The following is an 18,987-nucleotide window of genomic DNA, read 5'->3' on the forward strand; positions in this document are numbered from 1 at the left end:
GGCGGTATATACCCCCATATAGTGATCCAGCAAGGGGCGGTATATACCCTCATATAGTGATCCAGCAGGGGGCGGTATATACCCTCATATAGTGATCCAGCAGGGGGCGGTATATACCCTCATATAGTGATCCAGCAGGGGGCGGTATATACCCTCATATAGTGATCCAGCAGGGGGGCGGTATATACCCGCTTATAGTGATCTAGCAGGGGGCGGTATATACCCTCATATAGTGATCCAGCAGGGGGCGGTATATACCCTCATATAGTGATCCAGCAGGGGGCGGTATATAGCCTCATACAGTGATCCAGCAGGGGGCGGTATATACCCTCATATAGTGATCCAGCAGGGGGGCGGTATATACCCTCATAGTGATCCAGCAGGGGGCGGTATATACCCTCATATAGTGATCCAGCAGGGGGTGGTATATACCCGCATATAGTGATCCAGCAGGGGGCGGTATATACCTGCATATAGTGATCCAGCAGGGGGCGGTATATACCTGCATATAGTGATCCAGCAGGGGGCGGTATATACCCTCATATAGTGATCCAGCAGGGGGGCGGTATATACCCTCATACAGTGATCCAGCAGGGGGTGGTATATACCCCCATATAGTGATCCAGCAGGGGGCGGTATATACCCTCATATAGTGATCCAGCAGTGGGTGGTATATACCCTCATATAGTGATCCAGCAGGGGGTGGTATATACCCTCATATAGTGACCCAGCAGGGGGCGGTATATACCCTCATATAGTGATCCAGCAGGGGGCGGTATATACCTGCATATAGTGATCCAGCAGGGGGCGGTATATACCTGCATATAGTGATCCAGCAGGGGGCGGTATATACCCGCATATAGTGATCCAGCAGGGGGCGGTATATACCCCCATATAGTGATCCAGCAAGGGGCGGTATATACCCTCATATAGTGATCCAGCAGGGGGCGGTATATACCCTCATATAGTGATCCAGCAGGGGGCGGTATATACCCTCATATAGTTATCCAGCAGGGGGCGGTATATACCCGTTTATAGTGATCCAGCAGGGGGCGGTATATACCCTCATATAGTGATCCAGCAGGGGGCGGTATATACCCTCATATAGTGATCCAGCAGGGGGCGGTATATAGCCTCATACAGTGATCCAGCAGGGGGGCGGTATATACCCTCATATAGTGATCCAGCAGGGGGCGGTATATACCCTCATATAGTGATCCAGCAGGGGGCGGTATATACCCTCATATAGTGATCCAGCAGGGGGCGGTATATACCCTCATATAGTGATCCAGCAGGGGGCGGTATATAGCCTCATACAGTGATCCAGCAGGGGGCGGTATATACCCTCATATAGTGATCCAGCAGGGGGGCGGTATATACCCTCATAGTGATCCAGCAGGGGGCGGTATATACCCTCATATAGTGATCCAGCAGGGGGCGGTATATACCCTCATATAGTGATCCAGCAGGGGGCGGTATATACCCTCATATAGTGATCCAGCAGGGGGCGGTATATACCCGCTTATAGTGATCCAGCAGGGGGCGGTATATACCCTCATATAGTGATCCAGCAGGGGGCGGTATATACCCTCATATAGTGATCCAGCAGGGGGCGGTATATAGCCTCATACAGTGATCCAGCAGGGGGCGGTATATACCCTCATATAGTGATCCAGCAGGGGGGCGTTTATACCCTCATATAGTGATCCAGCAGGGGGCGGTATATACCCTCATATAGTGATCCAGCAGGGGGCGGTATATACCCTCATATAGTGATCCAGCAGGGGGCGGTATATACCCTCATATAGTGATCCAGCAGGGGGCGGTATATAGCCTCATACAGTGATCCAGCAGGGGGCGGTATATACCCTCATATAGTGATCCAGCAGGGGGGCGGTATATACCCTCATAGTGATCCAGCAGGGGGCGGTATATACCCTCATATAGTGATCCAGCAGGGGGCGGTATATACCCCCATATAGTGATCCAGCAGGGGGCGGTATATACCCTCATAGTGATCCAGCAGGGGGCGGTATATACCCTCATATAGTGATCCAGCAGGGGGCGGTATATACCCTCATATAGTGATCCAGCAGGGGGCGGTATATACCCGCTTATAGTGACCTAGCAGGGGGCGGTATATACCCGCTTATAGTGATCCAGCAGGGGGCGGTATATACCCTCATATAGTGATCCAGCAGGGGGCGGTGATACTGATCACTGTTCTCTTGTCTTACAGGTGGAGGCCTCGGCTCTAAGCTGTTTGCTGCAGTGGCGGAGGTGACTATATAATACCCCCCCCCCCCCCCCCCATGTATAATACTCTGTGTATACCCCCCCCCCCCCCCCCCCCCCCCGCAGTCTGGTGACAGCTGTCTCTTCTCCACCCCCCCCCCCCCTGCAGTCTGGTGACAGCTGTCACTTCTCCACCCCCCCCCCCCCCCCCCCGCAGTCTGGTGACAGCTGTCTCTTCTCCACCCCCCCCCCCCCGCGCAGTCTGTTGATAGCTGTCTCTTCTCAACAATTCACCCCCCCCCCCGCGCAGTCTAGTGACAGCTGTCTCTTCTACACCGCCCCCCCCTCCGCAGTTTGGTGACAGCTGTCTCTTCTCCATACCCCCCCTCCCCCCCCCCCCCCCCCCGCAGGCTGGTGACAGCTGTCTCTTCTCCATACCCCCCTCCCCCCCCCCCCCCCCCGCAGTCTGGTGACAGCTGTCTCTTCTCCCCCCCGCAGTCCTGTCTGGCTCTCGGTTGCGCTCGGCTGCAGCTCTCGGTCCTGGATTGGAACCATCCGGCTATTTCTTTCTACCGCTCCCGCGGGGCCCGGGACCTGAGTGCGGAGGAGGGCTGGCGGCTCTACCGCTTCCTCCCCGAGGATCTGCGACGGATAACCGGCTCTGCTGACCCTTCCGTATAAGAGAAACAGATGACTGATCTCAGGGAGAGCAGCCAAACCATAACACTGCCGGCAAAGCGCTCAATGCAGTGACATCCTAGATGCATTGCTTCCCGGGAAACATGAGTATGCAAAAGAAGAGTCTGTGCAGCCTTATTTAAGAGTCTGGAAACCCCAGACCAGCCGGATATCCCTGAGGGAAGGGGAGGGGGAGGGGAGGAAGGACGGGGGAGGGGGGCTCCTGTAGGGAGACCACTAACACCGCCATATTAAGTGGCCCTATAGGTCAGTGTAATGGCAAGGGAAAAGCCAAGGCCAGGTAACCATCCACAGACGGTTTCTTGATTCTTTGGAACATTTAATTTTCAACCTGAGAATCTGATCTGTGGCTGCCATAGTGTCCAAACGGCAAGATGTAGCAGAGCCGACACGGACACCCAGGCAGCCGCTCTACACGCACACACTGAGGCTAGTGATGTCACTGGCAGTCACACTGGGGTTAGTGATGTCACTGGCGGTCACATTGGGGTTAGTGATGTCACTGGCGGTCACACTGGGGTTAGTGATGTCACTGGCGGTCACACTGGGGTTAGTGATGTCACTGGCGGTCACACTGGGGCTAGTGATGTCACTGGCGGTCACACTGGGGTTAGTGATGTCACTGGCGGTCACACTGGGGTTAGTGATGTCACTGAAGGTCACACTGAGGCTAGTGATGTCATCGGGGGTCACACTGGGGCTAGTGATGTCACTGGCAGTCACACTGGGGTTAGTGATGTCACTGGCGGTCACACTGGGGTTAGTGATGTCACTGGCGGTCACACTGGGGTTAGTGATGTCACTGGAGGTCATACTGAGGTTAGTGATGTCACTGGCGCTCACACTGAGGTTAGTGATGTCACTTCTAGTCACACTGAGGTTAGTGATGTCACTGGCGGTCACATTGGGGTTAGTGATGTCACACTGGGGTTAGTGATGTCACTGGCAGTCACACTGGGTTAGTGATGTCACTGGCGGTCACACTGGGGCTCGTGATGTCACTGGCGGTCACACTGGGGCTAGTGATGTCACTGGCGGTCACACTGGGGTTAGTGATGTCACTGGCGGTCACACTGGGGCTAGTGATGTCACTGGCGGTCACACTGGGGTTAGTGATGTCACTGGCGGTCACACTGGGGTTAGTGATGTTAATGGCGGTCACACTGGGGTTAGTGATGTCACTGGAGGTCACACTGAGGTTACTGATGTCACTGGTGGTCACACTGAGGTTAGTGATGTCACTGGCGGTCACTTTGGGGTTAGTGATGTCATCAGCGGTCACACTGGGGCCTGTGATGTCATAAGATGGAGAGCTTGGACCAGGTATCTCCGGACGTTGGTATCTGACTACCCCGCCATGGTGCAGTCTGTGGTATATGGCGGAGGTTGGTGGGGTTCATGTTTCTCGGCTGGTGTTGTGATTGTTGCTGCGGTTACCTTTTAACCACAGGTCTCCAACACCAAACAAAGCCATTCCCGCTCCCCGTAATTATTGGGCGTCCTCGTTCTCGCTTCTCCAACCGACCTTGTCAAACACAATAGAGCAAGTTAGCAAGTCAACAATCAGAGGTGACGGGAAGGGATCTGACATTACACACAACTTCCTCCTCTACAACGGAGGCGAAACTGGTCCGACAAGAATCACGGACAAAGAGCCGCAAGTCTAACGGGTCCGAGCAGAGACGGCAGAGCGACTGAGGTGAGCGCAGCTGTGAGGGAGGACGGGGATGGAGGTACAGATGGGGGGGCAGCTGTGAGGGAGGACGGGGATGGAGGTACAGACGGGGGGGGGGGGGGCAGCTGTGAGGGAGGACGGGGATGGAGGTACAGACGGGAGGTACAGCTGTGAGGGAGGACGGGGATGGAGGTACAGACGGGGGGGCAGCTGTGAGGGAGGACGGGGATGGAGGTACAGACGGGAGGTACAGCTGTGAGGGAGGACGGGGATGGAGGTACAGACGGGGGGGCAGCTGTGAGGGAGGACGGGGATGGAGGTACAGACGGGGGGGCAGCTGTGAGGGAGGACGGGGATGGAGGTACAGACGGGAGGACAGCTGTGAGGGAGGTCGGGGATGGAGGTACAGACGGGGGTAGCTGTGAGGGAGGACGGGGATGGAGGTACAGACGGGGGGGCAGCTGTGAGGGAGGTCGGGGATGGAGGTACAGACGGGGGTAGCTGTGAGGGAGGACGGGGATGGAGGTACAGACGGGGGGGGCAGCTGTGAGGGAGGACGGGGATGGAGGTACAGATGGGGGTACAGCTGTGAGGTAGAACGGGGATGGAGGTACAGATGGGGGTACAGCTGTGAGGTAGAACGGGGATGGAGGTACAGACGGGAGGTACAGCTGTGAGGGAGGACGGGGATGGAGGTACAGACGGGAGGACGGGGATGGAGGTACAGACGGGGGGGCAGCTGTGAGGGAGGTCGGGGATGGAGGTACAGACGGGGGTAGCTGTGAGGGAGGACGGGGATGGAGGTACAGACGGTACAGCTTTGAGGGAGGACGGGGATGGAGGTACAGATGGGGGTACAGCTGTGAGGTAGAACGGGGATGGAGGTACAGATGGGGGTACAGCTGTGAGGTAGAACGGGGATGGAGGTACAGACGGGAGGTACAGCTGTGAGGGAGGACGGGGATGGAGGTACAGACGGGAGGTACAGCTGTGAGGGAGGTCGGGAATGGAGGTACAGACGGGAGGACAGCTGTGAGGGAGGACGGGGATGGAGGTACAGATGGGGATGGAGGTACAGACGGGGCAGCTGTGAGGGAGGACGGGGATGGAGGTACAGACGGGAGGTACAGACGGTGGGTACAGCTGTGAGGTAGAACGGGGATGGAGGTACAGACGGTGGGGGGGGGGCAGCTGTGAGGGAGGATGGGGATGGAGGTACAGACGGGGGGGGCAGCTGTGAGGGAGGACGGGGAAGGAGGTACAGACGGTACAGCTGTGAGGGAGGACGGGGATGGAGGTACAGATGGGGGTAGCTGTGAGGGAGGACGGGGATGGAGGTACAGACGGGGGGGCAGCTGTGAGGGAGGACGGGGATGGAGGTACAGACGGGGGGGGCAGCTGTGAGGGAGGACGGGGATGGAGGTACAGACGGTACAGCTTTGAGGGAGGACGGGGATGGAGGTACAGATGGGGGTAGCTGTGAGGGAGGACGGGGATGGAGGTACAGACGGGGGGGCAGCTGTGAGGGAGGACGGGGATGGAGGTACAGACGGGGGGCAGCTGTGAGGGAGGACGGGGATGGAGGTACAGACGGGAGTACAGCTGTGAGGGAGGACGGGGATGGAGGTACAGACGGGGGGCAGCTGTGAGGGAGGACGGGGATGGAGGTACAGACGGGGGGCAGCTGTGAGGGAGGACGGGGATGGAGGTACAGACGGGAGGTACAGCTGTGAGGGAGGTCGGGGATGGAGGTACAGACGGGGGGCAGCTGTGAGGGAGGACGGGGATGGAGGTACAGACGGGGGGCAGCTGTGAGGGAGGACGGGGATGGAGGTACAGACGGGAGGGGGCAGGTGTGAGGGAGGACGGGGATGGAGGTACAGATGGGGGTACAGCTGTGAGGTAGAACGGGGATGGAGGTACAGATGGGGGTACAGCTGTGAGGTAGAACGGGGATGGAGGTACAGATGGGGGTACAGCTGTGAGGTAGAACGGGGATGGAGGTACAGACGGGAGGTACAGCTGTGAGGGTGGACGGGGATGGAGGTACAGATGGGGGTAGCTGTGAGGGAGGACGGGGATGGAGGTACAGACGGGGGGGCAGCTGTGAGGGAGGACGGGGATGGAGGTACAGACGGGGGGCAGCTGTGAGGGAGGACGGGGATGGAGGTACAGACGGGGGCAGCTGTGAGGGAGGACGGGGATGGAGGTACAGACGGGAGGGGGCAGGTGTGAGGGAGGACGGGGATGGAGGTACAGACGGGGGGGCAGCTGTGAGGGAGGACAGGGATGGAGGTACAGACGGGGGGGGCAGCTGTGAGGGAGGACGGGGATGGAGGTACAGATGGGGGTAGCTGTGAGGGAGGACGGGGATGGAGGTACAGACGGTACAGCTTTGAGGGAGGACGGGGATGGAGGTACAGATGGGGGTACAGCTGTGAGGTAGAACGGGGATGGAGGTACAGATGGGGGTATAGCTGTGAGGGAGGACGGGGATGGAGGTACAGACGGGGCAGCTGTGAGGGAGGACGGGGATGGAGGTACAGACGGGAGGACAGCTGTGAGGGAGGTCGGGGATGGAGGTACAGACGGGGGTACAGCTGTGAGGGAGGTCGGGGATGGAGGTACAGACGGGGCAGCTGTGAGGGAGGACGGGGATGGAGGTACAGACGGGGGGCAGCTGTGAGGGAGGACGGGGATGGAGGTACAGACGGGGGGCAGCTGTGAGGGAGGACGGGGATGGAGGTACAGACGGGAGGACAGCTGTGAGGGAGGTCGAGGATGGAGGTACAGACGGGGGGCAGCTGTGAGGGAGGACGGGGATGGAGGTACAGACGGGAGGACGGGGATGGAGGTACAGACAGGGGGGGGGCAGCTGTGAGGGAGGTCGGGGAAGGAGGTACAGACGGGAGGTACAGCTGTGAGGGAGGACGGGGATGGAGGTACAGATGGGAGGTACAGCTGTGAGGGAGGACGGGGATGGAGGTACAGACGGGGCAGCTGTGAGGGAGGACGGGGATGGAGGTACAGACGGGAGGTACAGCTGTGAGGGAGGACGGGGATGGAGGTACAGATGGGAGGTACAGCTGTGAGGGAGGACGGGGATGGAGGTACAGATGGGAGGTACAGCTGTGAGGGAGGACGGGGATGGAGGTACAGATGGGGGTAGCTGTGAGGGAGGACGGGGATGGAGGTACAGACGGGGCAGCTGTGAGGGAGGACGGGGAAGGAGGTACAGACGGGGGGCAGCTGTGAGGGAGGACGGGGATGGAGGTACAGACGGGGGGGGGTAGCTGTGAGGGAGGACGGGGATGGAGGTACAGACGGGGCAGCTGTGAGGGAGGACGGGGAAGGAGGTACAGACGGGAGGTACAGCTGTGAGGGAGGACGGGGATGGAGGTACAGACGGGGGGGGGGGTAGCTGTGAGGGAGGACGGGGATGGAGGTACAGATGGGGGTAGCTGTGAGGGAGGACGGGGATGGAGGTACAGACGGGGGGGGGTAGCTGTGAGGGAGGACGGGGATGGAGGTACAGATGGGGGTAGCTGTGAGGGAGGACGGGGATGGAGGTACAGACGGGAGGTACAGCTGTGAGGGAGGTCGGGGATGGAGGTACAGACGGGGGTAGCTGTGAGGGAGGACGGGGATGGAGGTACAGACGGGGGTAGCTGTGAGGGAGGACGGGGATGGAGGTACAGACGGGGCAGCTGTGAGGGAGGACGGGGATGGAGGTACAGACGGGGGGCAGCTGTGAGGGAGGACGGGGATGGAGGTACAGACGGGAGGACAGCTGTGAGGGAGGACGGGGATGGAGGTACAGACGGGAGGACAGCTGTGAGGGAGGTCGAGGATGGAGGTACAGACGGGAGGACAGCTGTGAGGGAGGTCGAGGATGGAGGTACAGACGGGGGGGCAGCTGTGAGGGAGGACGGGGATGGAGGTACAGACGGGGGGGCAGCTGTGAGGGAGGACGGGGATGGAGGTACAGACGGGAGGACGGGGATGGAGGTACAGACAGGGGGGGGCAGCTGTGAGGGAGGTCGGGGAAGGAGGTACAGACGGGAGGTACAGCTGTGAGGGAGGACGGGGGGCAGCTGTGAGGGAGGACGGGGATGGAGGTACAGATGGGGTACATCACTGGTATCAGCTATATACACCAGTCTGCGCCATCACTGGTATCAGCTGTATACACCATTCTGTTCCATCACTGGTATCAGCTGTATACACCATTCTATTACATCACTGGTATCAGCTGTATACACCATTCTGTTACATCACTGGTATCGGCTGTATACACCATTCTGTTACATCACTGGTATCGGCTGTATACACCATTCTGTTACATCACTGGTATCGGCTGTATACACCATTCTGTTACATCACTGGTATCGGCTGTATACACCATTCTGTTACATCACTGGTATCGGCTGTATACACCATTCTGTTACATCACTGGTATCGGCTGTATACACCATTCTGTTACATCACTGGTATCGGCTGTATACACCATTCTGTTACATCACTGGTATCGGCTGTATACACCATTCTATTACACTGGTATCAGCTGTATACACCATTGTATAACATCACTGGTATCGGCTGTATACACCCCATTCTATTCCATCACTGGTATCAGCTGTATACACCATTCTATTACACTGGTATCAGCTGTATACACCATTCTATTACATCACTGGTATCAGCTGTATACACCATTCTATAACATCACTGGTATCAGCTGTATACACCATTCTATTATATCACTGGTATCAGCTGTATACACCATTCTATTCCATCACTGGTATCAGCTGTATACACCATTCTATTCCATCACTGGTATCAGCCGTATACACCATTCTATTCCATCACTATTACAGCGCTATTGTGGACGGCTGGTACCCACCGTGCATGGCTCCACTGTGGGTGCTGTTCCTGGACACTATGGCGCTCCTCCTCCCAGCTCAGCAAGGCCTTCTCCTTCCACCCTCAGGGCACTTGAAGAGAAGGATAGCCCGTCAGCATGGAAAAGTGCTTGGTCCCCATCTACAGTAGATTCACCACAGGTTTTACTAGTCAGATACGGCTGGGGTGCAGGAGTGCTGTGATGTAAGGATCTGCAGTCTTTGACTCTGGGGTAGGGCCCCACAGGTAGGTCCTTGCCGCCAGGCCAGGCCCTGGAAAGTCTCAGTAGCTACCACTTTTCTGGGTCTTACTCTGACTAGACCAGAACTCTGGACTACCCGAATAATCTGCTCCACCACAATATATATATATATATATATATATATATATATATATATATATATAATGTATGTATGTGGTGGTGAGGAAATAGGGTGACACCAAGACTGACTTTTGATTAGTGAAGCGGTTAGTGAAACAGAGGAGGGATCACTATGAGGTACTCTCGATAGGGATTAGTTCTTAGCCAACTCTCAGCTAGTGGCAAACCATAATGCAGTGCATGACTTTCATCACATATACATTTAACCCATTAACACCTCTCCTTTCAGCTGTGCCAGGAAATAATGTGACCCTCAGACATCTAGTATTGGGAGTCCAATACTATACCGAATAGTTATTAGTACCGACCTACATAAGCATACAGGGCTGCAATGGCGCCCCTGCATTGGGACATTGCATACTCCCCTGCTAAAAATAAGCCGTTCCTGGTGTATTACTTGTAGGGCGGCACCTGAGAGAATTCTAAGATCAATAGTTAAATAGACAGCATGGAATAAATGTTTAGAATAATGCCACAATCGAGTATATACAATCAATAGAAGAAAAGGTATAAATAACAATAAAATGCAAACCGTAAATTAGTGCAATGGGTTTGAAATGCAGTAAGCAATACTGTTAAGACTTAAGATCCATAGTGCAATATCCCTTTAAAAAACTGGATGCATCAGTTCACATACACCCGTAGTGCTATGATGCGTCAGTCCGTATTCACCCGTAGTGCTATGATGCGTCAGTCTATATACACCCCTAATGCTATGATGCGTCAGTCCGTATACACCCGTAGTGCTATGATGCGTCAGTCCGTATACACCCGTAGTGCGATGATGCGTCAGTCTATATACACCCATAGTGCAATGATGCGTCAGTCTATATACACCCGTAGTGCTATGATGCGTCAGTCTATATACACCCGTAGTGCTATGATGCGTCAGTCTATATACACCCGTAGTGCTATGATGCGTCAGTCTATATACACCCGTAGTGCTATGATGCGTCAGTCTATATACACCCGTAGTGCTATGATGCGTCAGTCCATATACACCCGTAGTGCTATGATGCGTCAGTCCATATACACCTCTAATGCTATGGTGCGTCAGTCCGTATACACCCGTAATGCTATGATGCGTCAGTCCATATACACCCATAGTGCTATGATGTGTCAGTCCATATACACCCGTAATGCTGTGATGCATCAGTCCATATACACCCGTAATGCTATGATGCGTCAGTCCATATACACCCATTATGCTATGATGCGTCAGTCCATATACACCCATAGTGCTATGATGTGTCAGTCCATATACATCCGTAATGCTGTGATGCATCAGTCCATATACACCCATAGTGCTATGATGCGTCAGTCCATATACATCCGTAATGCTGTGATGCATCAGTCCATATACACCCGTAATGCTGTGATGCGTCAGTCCATATACACCCGTAATGCTATGATGCGTCAGTCCATATACACCCGTAATGCTATGATGCGTCAGTCCATATACACCCGTAATGCTATGATGTGTCAGTCCATATACACCCATAGGGCTATGATGCGTCAGTCTGTATACACCCCTAATGCTATGATGCGTCAGTCTATATACACCCATAGTGCTATGATGCGTCAGTCCGTATACACCCGTAATGCTATGATGCGTCAGTCCATATACACCCATAGTGCTATGATGTGTCAGTCCATATACACCCATAGTGCTATGATGTGTCAGTCCATATACACCCGTAATGCTATGATGCGTCAGTCCATATACACCCGTAATGCTATGATGTGTCAGTCTGTATACACCCCTAATGCTATGATGCGTCAGTCCATATACACCCGTAGTGCTATGATGCGTCCATCTTTGTCATGAGTACATGAGTGTGAATAAGGCACTTGAGTACACACAGTCCATACAAACAGTCCACCAGGTGCTCTTTAAATAGTACAATAAAATGTTCTACTTCCCCAAAAGTAGGATGGGAGAGGGGCAATGTCTACAGCTAGGCGGGGCACGAGGATTGAGGGTAAATGACAATGTAAGCGGCACGCTGTATAACACGGTCAACGTGACCCAAGGACTCAATGTTACCTGGAATGCTGGCAGTAAGGTCATCCTCTGGCCCTTCCCTCCTAGCAGTACACAGGGTAGTAGCAACAGCCGCCACAGTGGTGGTGGTCACCCAAGTGGGCATAGTGATGGGGGAACCAATATTCTACAGCACTTGTTTTTAAACCTTTGTCACTGGGCCCAAGGAAGTGACTGGAGAAGGGGGTCTAGAGCTGGAAGCGGCTGTGGTGACTGGAGAACGGGGTCTAGAGCTGGAAGCGGCTGTGGTGACTGGAGAACGGGGTCTAGAGCTGGAAGCGGCTGTGGTGACTGGAGAACGGGGTCTAGAGCTGGAGGTGGCTGTGGTGACTGGAGAACGGGGTCTAGAGCTGGAGGTGGCTGTGGTGACTGGAGAAGGGGGTCTAGAGCTGGAGGTGGCTGTGGTGACTGGAGAAGAGGGTCTAGAGCTGGTGGTGGCTGTGGTGACTGGAGAACGGGGTCTAGAGCTGGAGGTGGCTGTGATGACTGGAGAAGGGGGTCTAGAGCTGGAGGTGGCTGTGGTGACTGGAGAAGGGGGTCTAGAGCTGGAGGTGGCTGTGGTGACTGGAAAAGGGGGTCTAGAGCTGGAACTGGCTGTGGTGACTGGAGAAGGGGGCCTAGAGCTGGAAGCGGCTGTGGTGACTGGAGAAGAGGGTCTAGAGCTGGAAGCGGCTGTGGTGACTGGAGAAGGGGGTCTAGAGCTGGAGGTGGCTGTGGTGACTGGAAAAGGGGGTCTAGAGCTGGAAGCGGCTGTGATGACTGGAGAAGGGGGTCTAGAGCTGGAGGTGGCTGTTATGACTGGAGAACGGGGTCTAGAGCTGGAGGTGGCTGTTATGACTGGAGAACGGGGTCTAGAGCTGGAGGTGGCTGTGGTGACTGGAGAACGGGGTCTAGAGCTGGAGGTGGCTGTGGTGACTGGAGAAGAGGGTCTAGAGCTGGAAGTGGCTGTGGTGACTGGAGAAGGGGGTCTAGAGCTGGAACCGGCTGTGGTGACTGGAGAAGGGGGTCTAGAGCTGGAACCGGCTGTGGTGACTGGAGAAGGGGGCCTAGAGCTGGAAGCGGCTGTGGTGACTGGAGAAGAGGGTCTAGAGCTGGTGGTGGCTGTGGTGACTGGAGAAGGGGGTCTAGAGCTGGAGGCGGCTGTGGTGACTGGAGAACGGGGTCTAGAGCTGAAGGTGGCTGTGGTGACTGGAGAACGGGGTCTAGAGCTGGAGGTGGCTGTGGTGACTGGAGAAGGGGGTCTAGAGCTGGAACCGGCTGTGGTGACTGGAGAAGGGGGCCTAGAGCTGGAAGCGGCTGTGGTGACTGGAGAAGGGGGTCTAGAGCTGGAGGCGGCTGTGGTGACTGGAGAACGGGGTCTAGAGCTGAAGGTGGCTGTGGTGACTGGAGAACGGGGTCTAGAGCTGGAGGTGGCTGTGGTGACTGGAGAAGGGGGTCTAGAGCTGGAAGCGGCTGTGGTGACTGGAGAAGGGGGTCTAGAGCTGGAGGCGGCTGTGGTGACTGGAGAACGGGGTCTAGAGCTGGAGGTGGCTGTCGTGACTGGAGAACGGGGTCTAGAGCTGGAGGTGGCTGTGATGACTGGAGAAGGGGGTCTAGAGCTGGAGGTGGCTGTGGTGACTGGAGAAGGGGGTCTAGAGCTGGAGGTGGCTGTGATGACTGGAGAAGGGGGTCTAGAGCTGGAACCGGCTGTGGTGACTGGAGAAGGGGGTCTAGAGCTGGTGGTGGCTGTGGTGACTGGAGAAGGGGGTCTAGAGCTGGAGGTGGCTGTGGTGACTGGAGAAGGGGGTCTAGAGCTGGTGGTGGCTGTGGTGACTGGAGAAGGGGGTCTAGAGCTGGTGGTGGCTGTGGTGACTGGAGAAGGGGGTCTAGAGCTGGTGGTGGCTGTGGTGACTGGAGAAGAGGGTCTAGAGCTGGTGGTGGCTGTGGTGACTGGAGAAGGCGGTCTAGAGCTGGAAGCGGCTGTGGTGACTGGGGGGACCAATATAATCGGCCCATTTAACCGGGTCACTCATCACCGGAGAGAATTCAGGGACTGAGTCTAGACAATGGGACGTCATCAAGCCCTTCTGCTCATTTGTTCCCCAGAGTAGCTGTCCTGCAACAGGCCAAACCCCCCTTACTCCCCCGCCGCCAGTCACTCGGACACACACGGCCGTGCCCACAGTCTCACACTTCTAGTACTTATCTTGGACTCTTAGAATTCGTAATTTCTCAGCTTTTCTGTTATTAGATGATGCAGCCCCAGACGGTGCAGCCGCTAGCAGTCAGCCAATCTACTTCCTCCAACATGGTCAGCCCAAATGAGTGGTCTACAGGGGTCTGCGACTGCTGCGATGACATGGGCATATGTGAGTCCAAAAGCATCATTCTCGGGGGTCCTCATGAGTCTCCTGTTCTAGTTTCCTCTAACGGTGGGATATTGATTTTAGTGGGTTGGAACCAGTGATCCTGGAATAAGGCGAGGGTATGGCTTCCTGGTGATGGGTGCAGTGTGGGGGTATGGCTTCCTGGTGATGAGTGCAGTGTGGGGGTATGGCTTCCTGGTGAGGGATGAGTGCAGTGTGGGGGTATGGCTTCCTGGTGAGGGATGAGTGCAGTGTGGGGGTATGGCTTCCTGGTGAGGGATGAGTGCAGTGTGGGGGTATGGCTTCCTGGTGAGGGATGAGTGCAATGTGGCGGTATGGCTTCCTGCTGTTGAGTGCAGTGTGGCGGTATGGCTTCCTGGTGAGGGATAGTTGCAGTGTGGGTGTATAGCTTCCTGGTGATGAGTGCAGTGTGGGGGTAGGGCTTCCTGGTGATGGATGAGTGCTATGTGGGGGTATGGCTTCCTGGTGATGAGTGCAGTGTGGGGGTATGGCTTCCTGGTGAGGGATGAGTGCAGTGTGGGGGTATGGCTTCCTGGTGACGGATGAGTGCAGTGTGGGGGTATGGCTTCCTGGTGAGGGATGAGTGCAGTGTGGGGGTATGGCTTCCTGGTGATGAGTGCAGTGTGGGGGTATGGCTTCCTGGTGAGGGATGAGTGCAGTGTGGGGGTATGGCTTCCTGGTGAGGGATGAGTGCAGTGTGGGGGTATGGCTTCCTGGGGATAGATGAGTGCAGTGTGGGGGTATGGCTTCCTGGTGATGAGTGCAGTGTGGGGGTATGGCTTCCTGGTGAGGGATGAGTGCAGTGTGGGGGTATGGCTTCCTGGTGAGGGATGAGTGCAGTGTGGGGGTATGGCTTCCTGGTGATGAGTGCAGTGTGGGGGTATGGCTTCCTGGTGATGAGTGCAGTGTGGGGGTATGGCTTCCTGGTGAGGGATAGTTGCAGTGTGGGTGTATAGCTTCCTGGTGATGAGTGCAGTGTGGGGGTAGGGCTTCCTGGTGATGGATGAGTGCAATGTGGGGGTATGGCTTCCTTGTGATGGATGGTTGAAGTGGTTGGACTGGTGGCATGTCATAACTTTGCTCTGAATTTCTCTTCCTCCCTTTGCCTCCAGGCTGCTGTGCCTTCTGGTGTTTCCCCTGTTTCCAGTGTAAGACGGTCAGTGATTTTGGAGAATGTATTTGCCTCCCGATAATGGATCCCGGATGTTTTGGATACATTGGAACTAGTGCAGTTTGTCCCCCAATCTCAATGGCTATGCGAGCTGCTGTCCGAGAACGCTATCGTGTCAGAGTGAGTATGGTTGATGATGTGGTGGAATTGGTGCCAGGTCTGGCCACTTCGTGGAGTAAACCTGATGATGGACCAGGATGATAGTAGATATTACTTCCCCTGACCTGTGATTCTCTGTCCAGGGCTCTATCTGCGATGACTGCTGCTCACTCTACTGCTGCTTCAGCTGCACCTGGTGCCAGATGGCTCGGGAGATCAAAAAGTACAAGCATCCGGTCGCCATCGTGACAGCCCAGACAACTACAGTGATGGGGCCTATGCCACCTCAACCCTACCAAGCATATCCTCCGCAACCCTACCAAGCCTATCCTCCTCAACCCAACCAAGCATATCCTCCTCAACCCAACCAAGCATATCCTCCTCAACCCCACCAAGCATATCCTTCTCCAGCCTACTAGGTCAAAGTAGTCCATCCACTAGATGTATTAGTACCCAGCATCAAAATAAGAGACGTCATGGTTGAGGATGAAGGGAGATTCTAGATGTTATATAGAACCCAACCAATAAACGTTATGGTAGGTAATGGTTGGGGATCAGAAGTCATGAAGAGCAATTTCATCTGCTATTGAGGTCTGTCGTCTGAAGACTTGATCGCACCACCAACACCATTCAAAATCTATAAACACTTATTGTGTCATATTTTCCTCCTGCTTTATCAATAAACCAAGTTTTGGGTCACATAGAGGAGTGTGTGCTGGGGGAAGGACAGGTTATATAGAGGCGTGTGCTAGGGGAAGGCGGGATCACATAGAGGAGTGTGCTGGGGGAAGGACGGGTCACATAGAGGAGTGTGCTGGGGGAAAGACAGGTTACATAGAGGGGTGTGTGCTGGGGGAAAGATAGGTCACATATTGGAGTGTGTGCTGGGGGAAGGATGGGTCACATAGAGGAATTTGTGCTGGGTAAGGATGGGTCACATAGAGGAATATGTGCTGGAGGAAGGACGGGTTTTATAGAGGAGTGTGTGCTGGGGGAAGGACAGGTTTTATAGAGGAGTGTGTGCTGGGGGAAGGATGGATTACATAGAGGAGTGTGTGCTGGGGGAAGGACGGGTTTTATAGAGGAGTGTGTGCTGGGGGAAGGACGGGTTTTATAGAGGAGTGTGTGCTGGGGGAAGGACGGATTACATAGAGGAGTGTGCTGGGGGAAAGACGGGTCACATAGAGGAGTGTGTGCTGGGGGAAAGACTGGTCACATAGAGGAGTGTGCTGGGGGAAAGACTGGTCACATAGAGGAGTGTGCTGGGGGAAAGACTGGTCACATAGAGGAGTGTGCTGGGAGAAGTACTGGTTACATAGAGGTGTGTGCTGGGGGAAAGACGGCCACAACTTCAAAGAACAGAAAAAGAGTAAGCCCATAACAATGCAGGCGCACATCTGGATAATAGAAAAATGAATAAATCTTTATTAGAATTACATGATAGATATTACACAACAACAATTGGACTAGAATCCCTATACATGATTAAAAACAATTAAAATCAGAAACAACATGGGAGAACCAGACAATACAAGGAAACCCCCAGGTCTACATCCCAATTAAATATATATAACAACCTTCCCTAATAGATAGACACCCATGTAAACAAAATAAAAGTGCTATGACGGGTCACATAGAGGAGTGTGTGCTGGGGGAAGGACAGGTCACATATTGGAGTGTGTGCTGGGGGAAGGACGGGTCACATAGAGGTGTGTGTGCTGGGGGAAGGACGGGTCACATAGAGGAGTGTGTGCTGGGGGAAGGACGGGTCACATAGAGGCGTGTGTGCTGGGGGAAGGACAGGTCACATAGAGGTGTGTGCTGGGGAAAGGACGGGTCACATAGAGGAGTGTGTGCTGGGGGAAGGACGGGTCACATAGAGAAGTGTGTGCTGGGGAAAGGACGGGTCACATAGAGGAGTGTGTGCTGGGGGAAGGACGGGTCACATAGAGGAGTGTGTGCTGGGGGATGGACGGGTTACATAGAGGAGTGTGTGCTGGGGGAAGGACGGGTCACATAGAGGAGTGTGTGCTGGGGGAAGGACGGGTCACATAGAGGAGTGTGTGCTGGGGAAAGGACGGGTCACATAGAGGTGTGTGCTGGGGAAAGGACGGGTCACATAGAGGTGTGTGCTGGGGGAAGGACGGGTCACATAGAGAAGTGTGTGCTGGAAAAGGACAGGTTACATGGAGGAGTGTGTGCTGGGGGAAGGAGGGGTTACATAGAGGAGTGTGCTGTGGTAAGGACGAGTCACATAGAGTCATGTGTGCTGGGGGAAGGACAGGTCACATAGAGGAGTGTGTGCTGGGGGAAGGACGGTCACATAGAGTAGTGTGTTCTGAGGAAGGACAGGTTACATAGAGGAGTGTGTGCTGGGGAAGGATGGGTCACATAGAGGGGTGTGTGCTGGGGGAAGGACAGGTCACATAGAGGAGTGTGTGCTGGGGGAAGGACGGTCACATAGAGTAGTGTGTTCTGAGGAAGAACAGGTTACATAGAGGAGTGTGTGCTGGGGGAAGGACGGGTCACATAGAGGAGTGTGATGGAGGATGGGTGGGTCACATAGAGGAGTGTGTGCTGGGGAAGGACGGGTCACATAGAGGGGTGTGCTGGGGAAGGACAGGTCAGATAGAGGGGTGTGTGCTGGGGGATGGACGGGTCACATAGAGGGGTGTGCTGGGGGAAGGACAGGTCACAGAGGAGTGTGTGCTGGGGGATGGACGGGTCACATAGAGGAGTGTGTGCTGGGGAAGGATGGGTCACATAGAGAAGTGTGTGCTGGGGGAAGGAGAGGTTACATAGAGGAGTGTGTGCTGGGGGAAGGACGGGTCACATAGAGGAGTGTGTGATGGGGAAGGACGGGTCACATAGAGGAGTGTGTGCTGGGGGAAGGACAGGTCACATAGAGGAGTGTGTGCTGGGGGATGGATGGGTCACATAGAGGGGTGTGCTGGGGGAAGGACAGGTCACATAGAGGAGTGTGTGCTGGGGGAAGGACGGGTCACATAGAGGAGTGTGCTGGGGAAGGATAGGTCACATATTGGAGTGTGTGCTGAGGGAAGGACGGGTTACATAGAGGAGTGTGTGCTGGGGGAAGGACAGGTTACATAGATGAGTGTGTGCTGGGGGAAGGATGGGTCACATAGAGGAGTGTGTGCTGTGGGAAGGTCGGGTCACATAGAGGCGTGTGCTGGGGGAAGGACAGGTCACATAGAATAGTGTATGCTGGGGAAGGACGGGTTACATAGAGGAGTGTGTGCTGGGGGAAGGATGGGTCACAGAGAGGCGTGTGCTGGGGGAAGGACGGGACACAAAGGTATGTGTGCTGGAGGAAAGACAGACCACCTAGAGGTGTGTGCTGGAGGATGGACAGGACAGAGTTGTCTGGAGAAAGCGCGGGTCACCTAGAGGTGT

General features: G+C 55.2%; 2 protein-coding genes across 3 annotated transcripts in view; both read left to right on the forward strand.

The window, feature by feature from the left end:
* The window catches only part of LOC138771420 (thialysine N-epsilon-acetyltransferase-like), a 42,002-nt gene extending 38,966 nt beyond the window's left edge, over window positions 1-3,036 (forward strand). For both annotated transcript variants that reach the window (XM_069951136.1, XM_069951220.1), the window contains 2 exons: window positions 2,240-2,280; window positions 2,734-3,036. In XM_069951136.1, coding sequence (XP_069807237.1) covers window positions 2,240-2,280; window positions 2,734-2,916 — 224 coding nt within the window. In that variant the 3' untranslated portion in view covers window positions 2,917-3,036. The remainder of the gene's footprint in view (window positions 1-2,239; window positions 2,281-2,733) is intronic.
* A 147-nt stretch (window positions 3,037-3,183) lies between these two features.
* Window positions 3,184-16,288, forward strand: LOC138771520 (cornifelin homolog). Its single transcript, XM_069951346.1, has 4 exons — window positions 3,184-4,633; window positions 14,168-14,285; window positions 15,416-15,594; window positions 15,717-16,288. Exons 2-4 carry the CDS (start codon window positions 14,168-14,170, stop codon window positions 15,990-15,992), a joined length of 573 nt encoding a protein of 190 aa, XP_069807447.1. The 5' UTR covers window positions 3,184-4,633; the 3' UTR covers window positions 15,993-16,288.
* The last annotated feature ends 2,699 nt before the right edge of the window (window positions 16,289-18,987 follow it).

Source organism: Dendropsophus ebraccatus, chromosome 1 (genome assembly GCF_027789765.1).
Source record: "Dendropsophus ebraccatus isolate aDenEbr1 chromosome 1, aDenEbr1.pat, whole genome shotgun sequence".
In the NCBI taxonomy this organism is placed as follows: domain Eukaryota; kingdom Metazoa; phylum Chordata; class Amphibia; order Anura; family Hylidae; genus Dendropsophus; species Dendropsophus ebraccatus.

Excerpts from the sequence above, each read along its gene's own strand:
- LOC138771520 (XM_069951346.1), top strand. The coding sequence starts at position 14,168 with ATGATGCAGCCCCAGACGGTGCAGCCGCTAGCAGTCAGCCAATCTACT. Across the intron at positions 14,286-15,415 it reads CTGCGATGACATGGGCATAT|GCTGCTGTGCCTTCTGGTGT; the intron begins GTGAGTCCAAAA and ends CTTTGCCTCCAG. Across the intron at positions 15,595-15,716 it reads GAGAACGCTATCGTGTCAGA|GGCTCTATCTGCGATGACTG; the intron begins GTGAGTATGGTT and ends TTCTCTGTCCAG.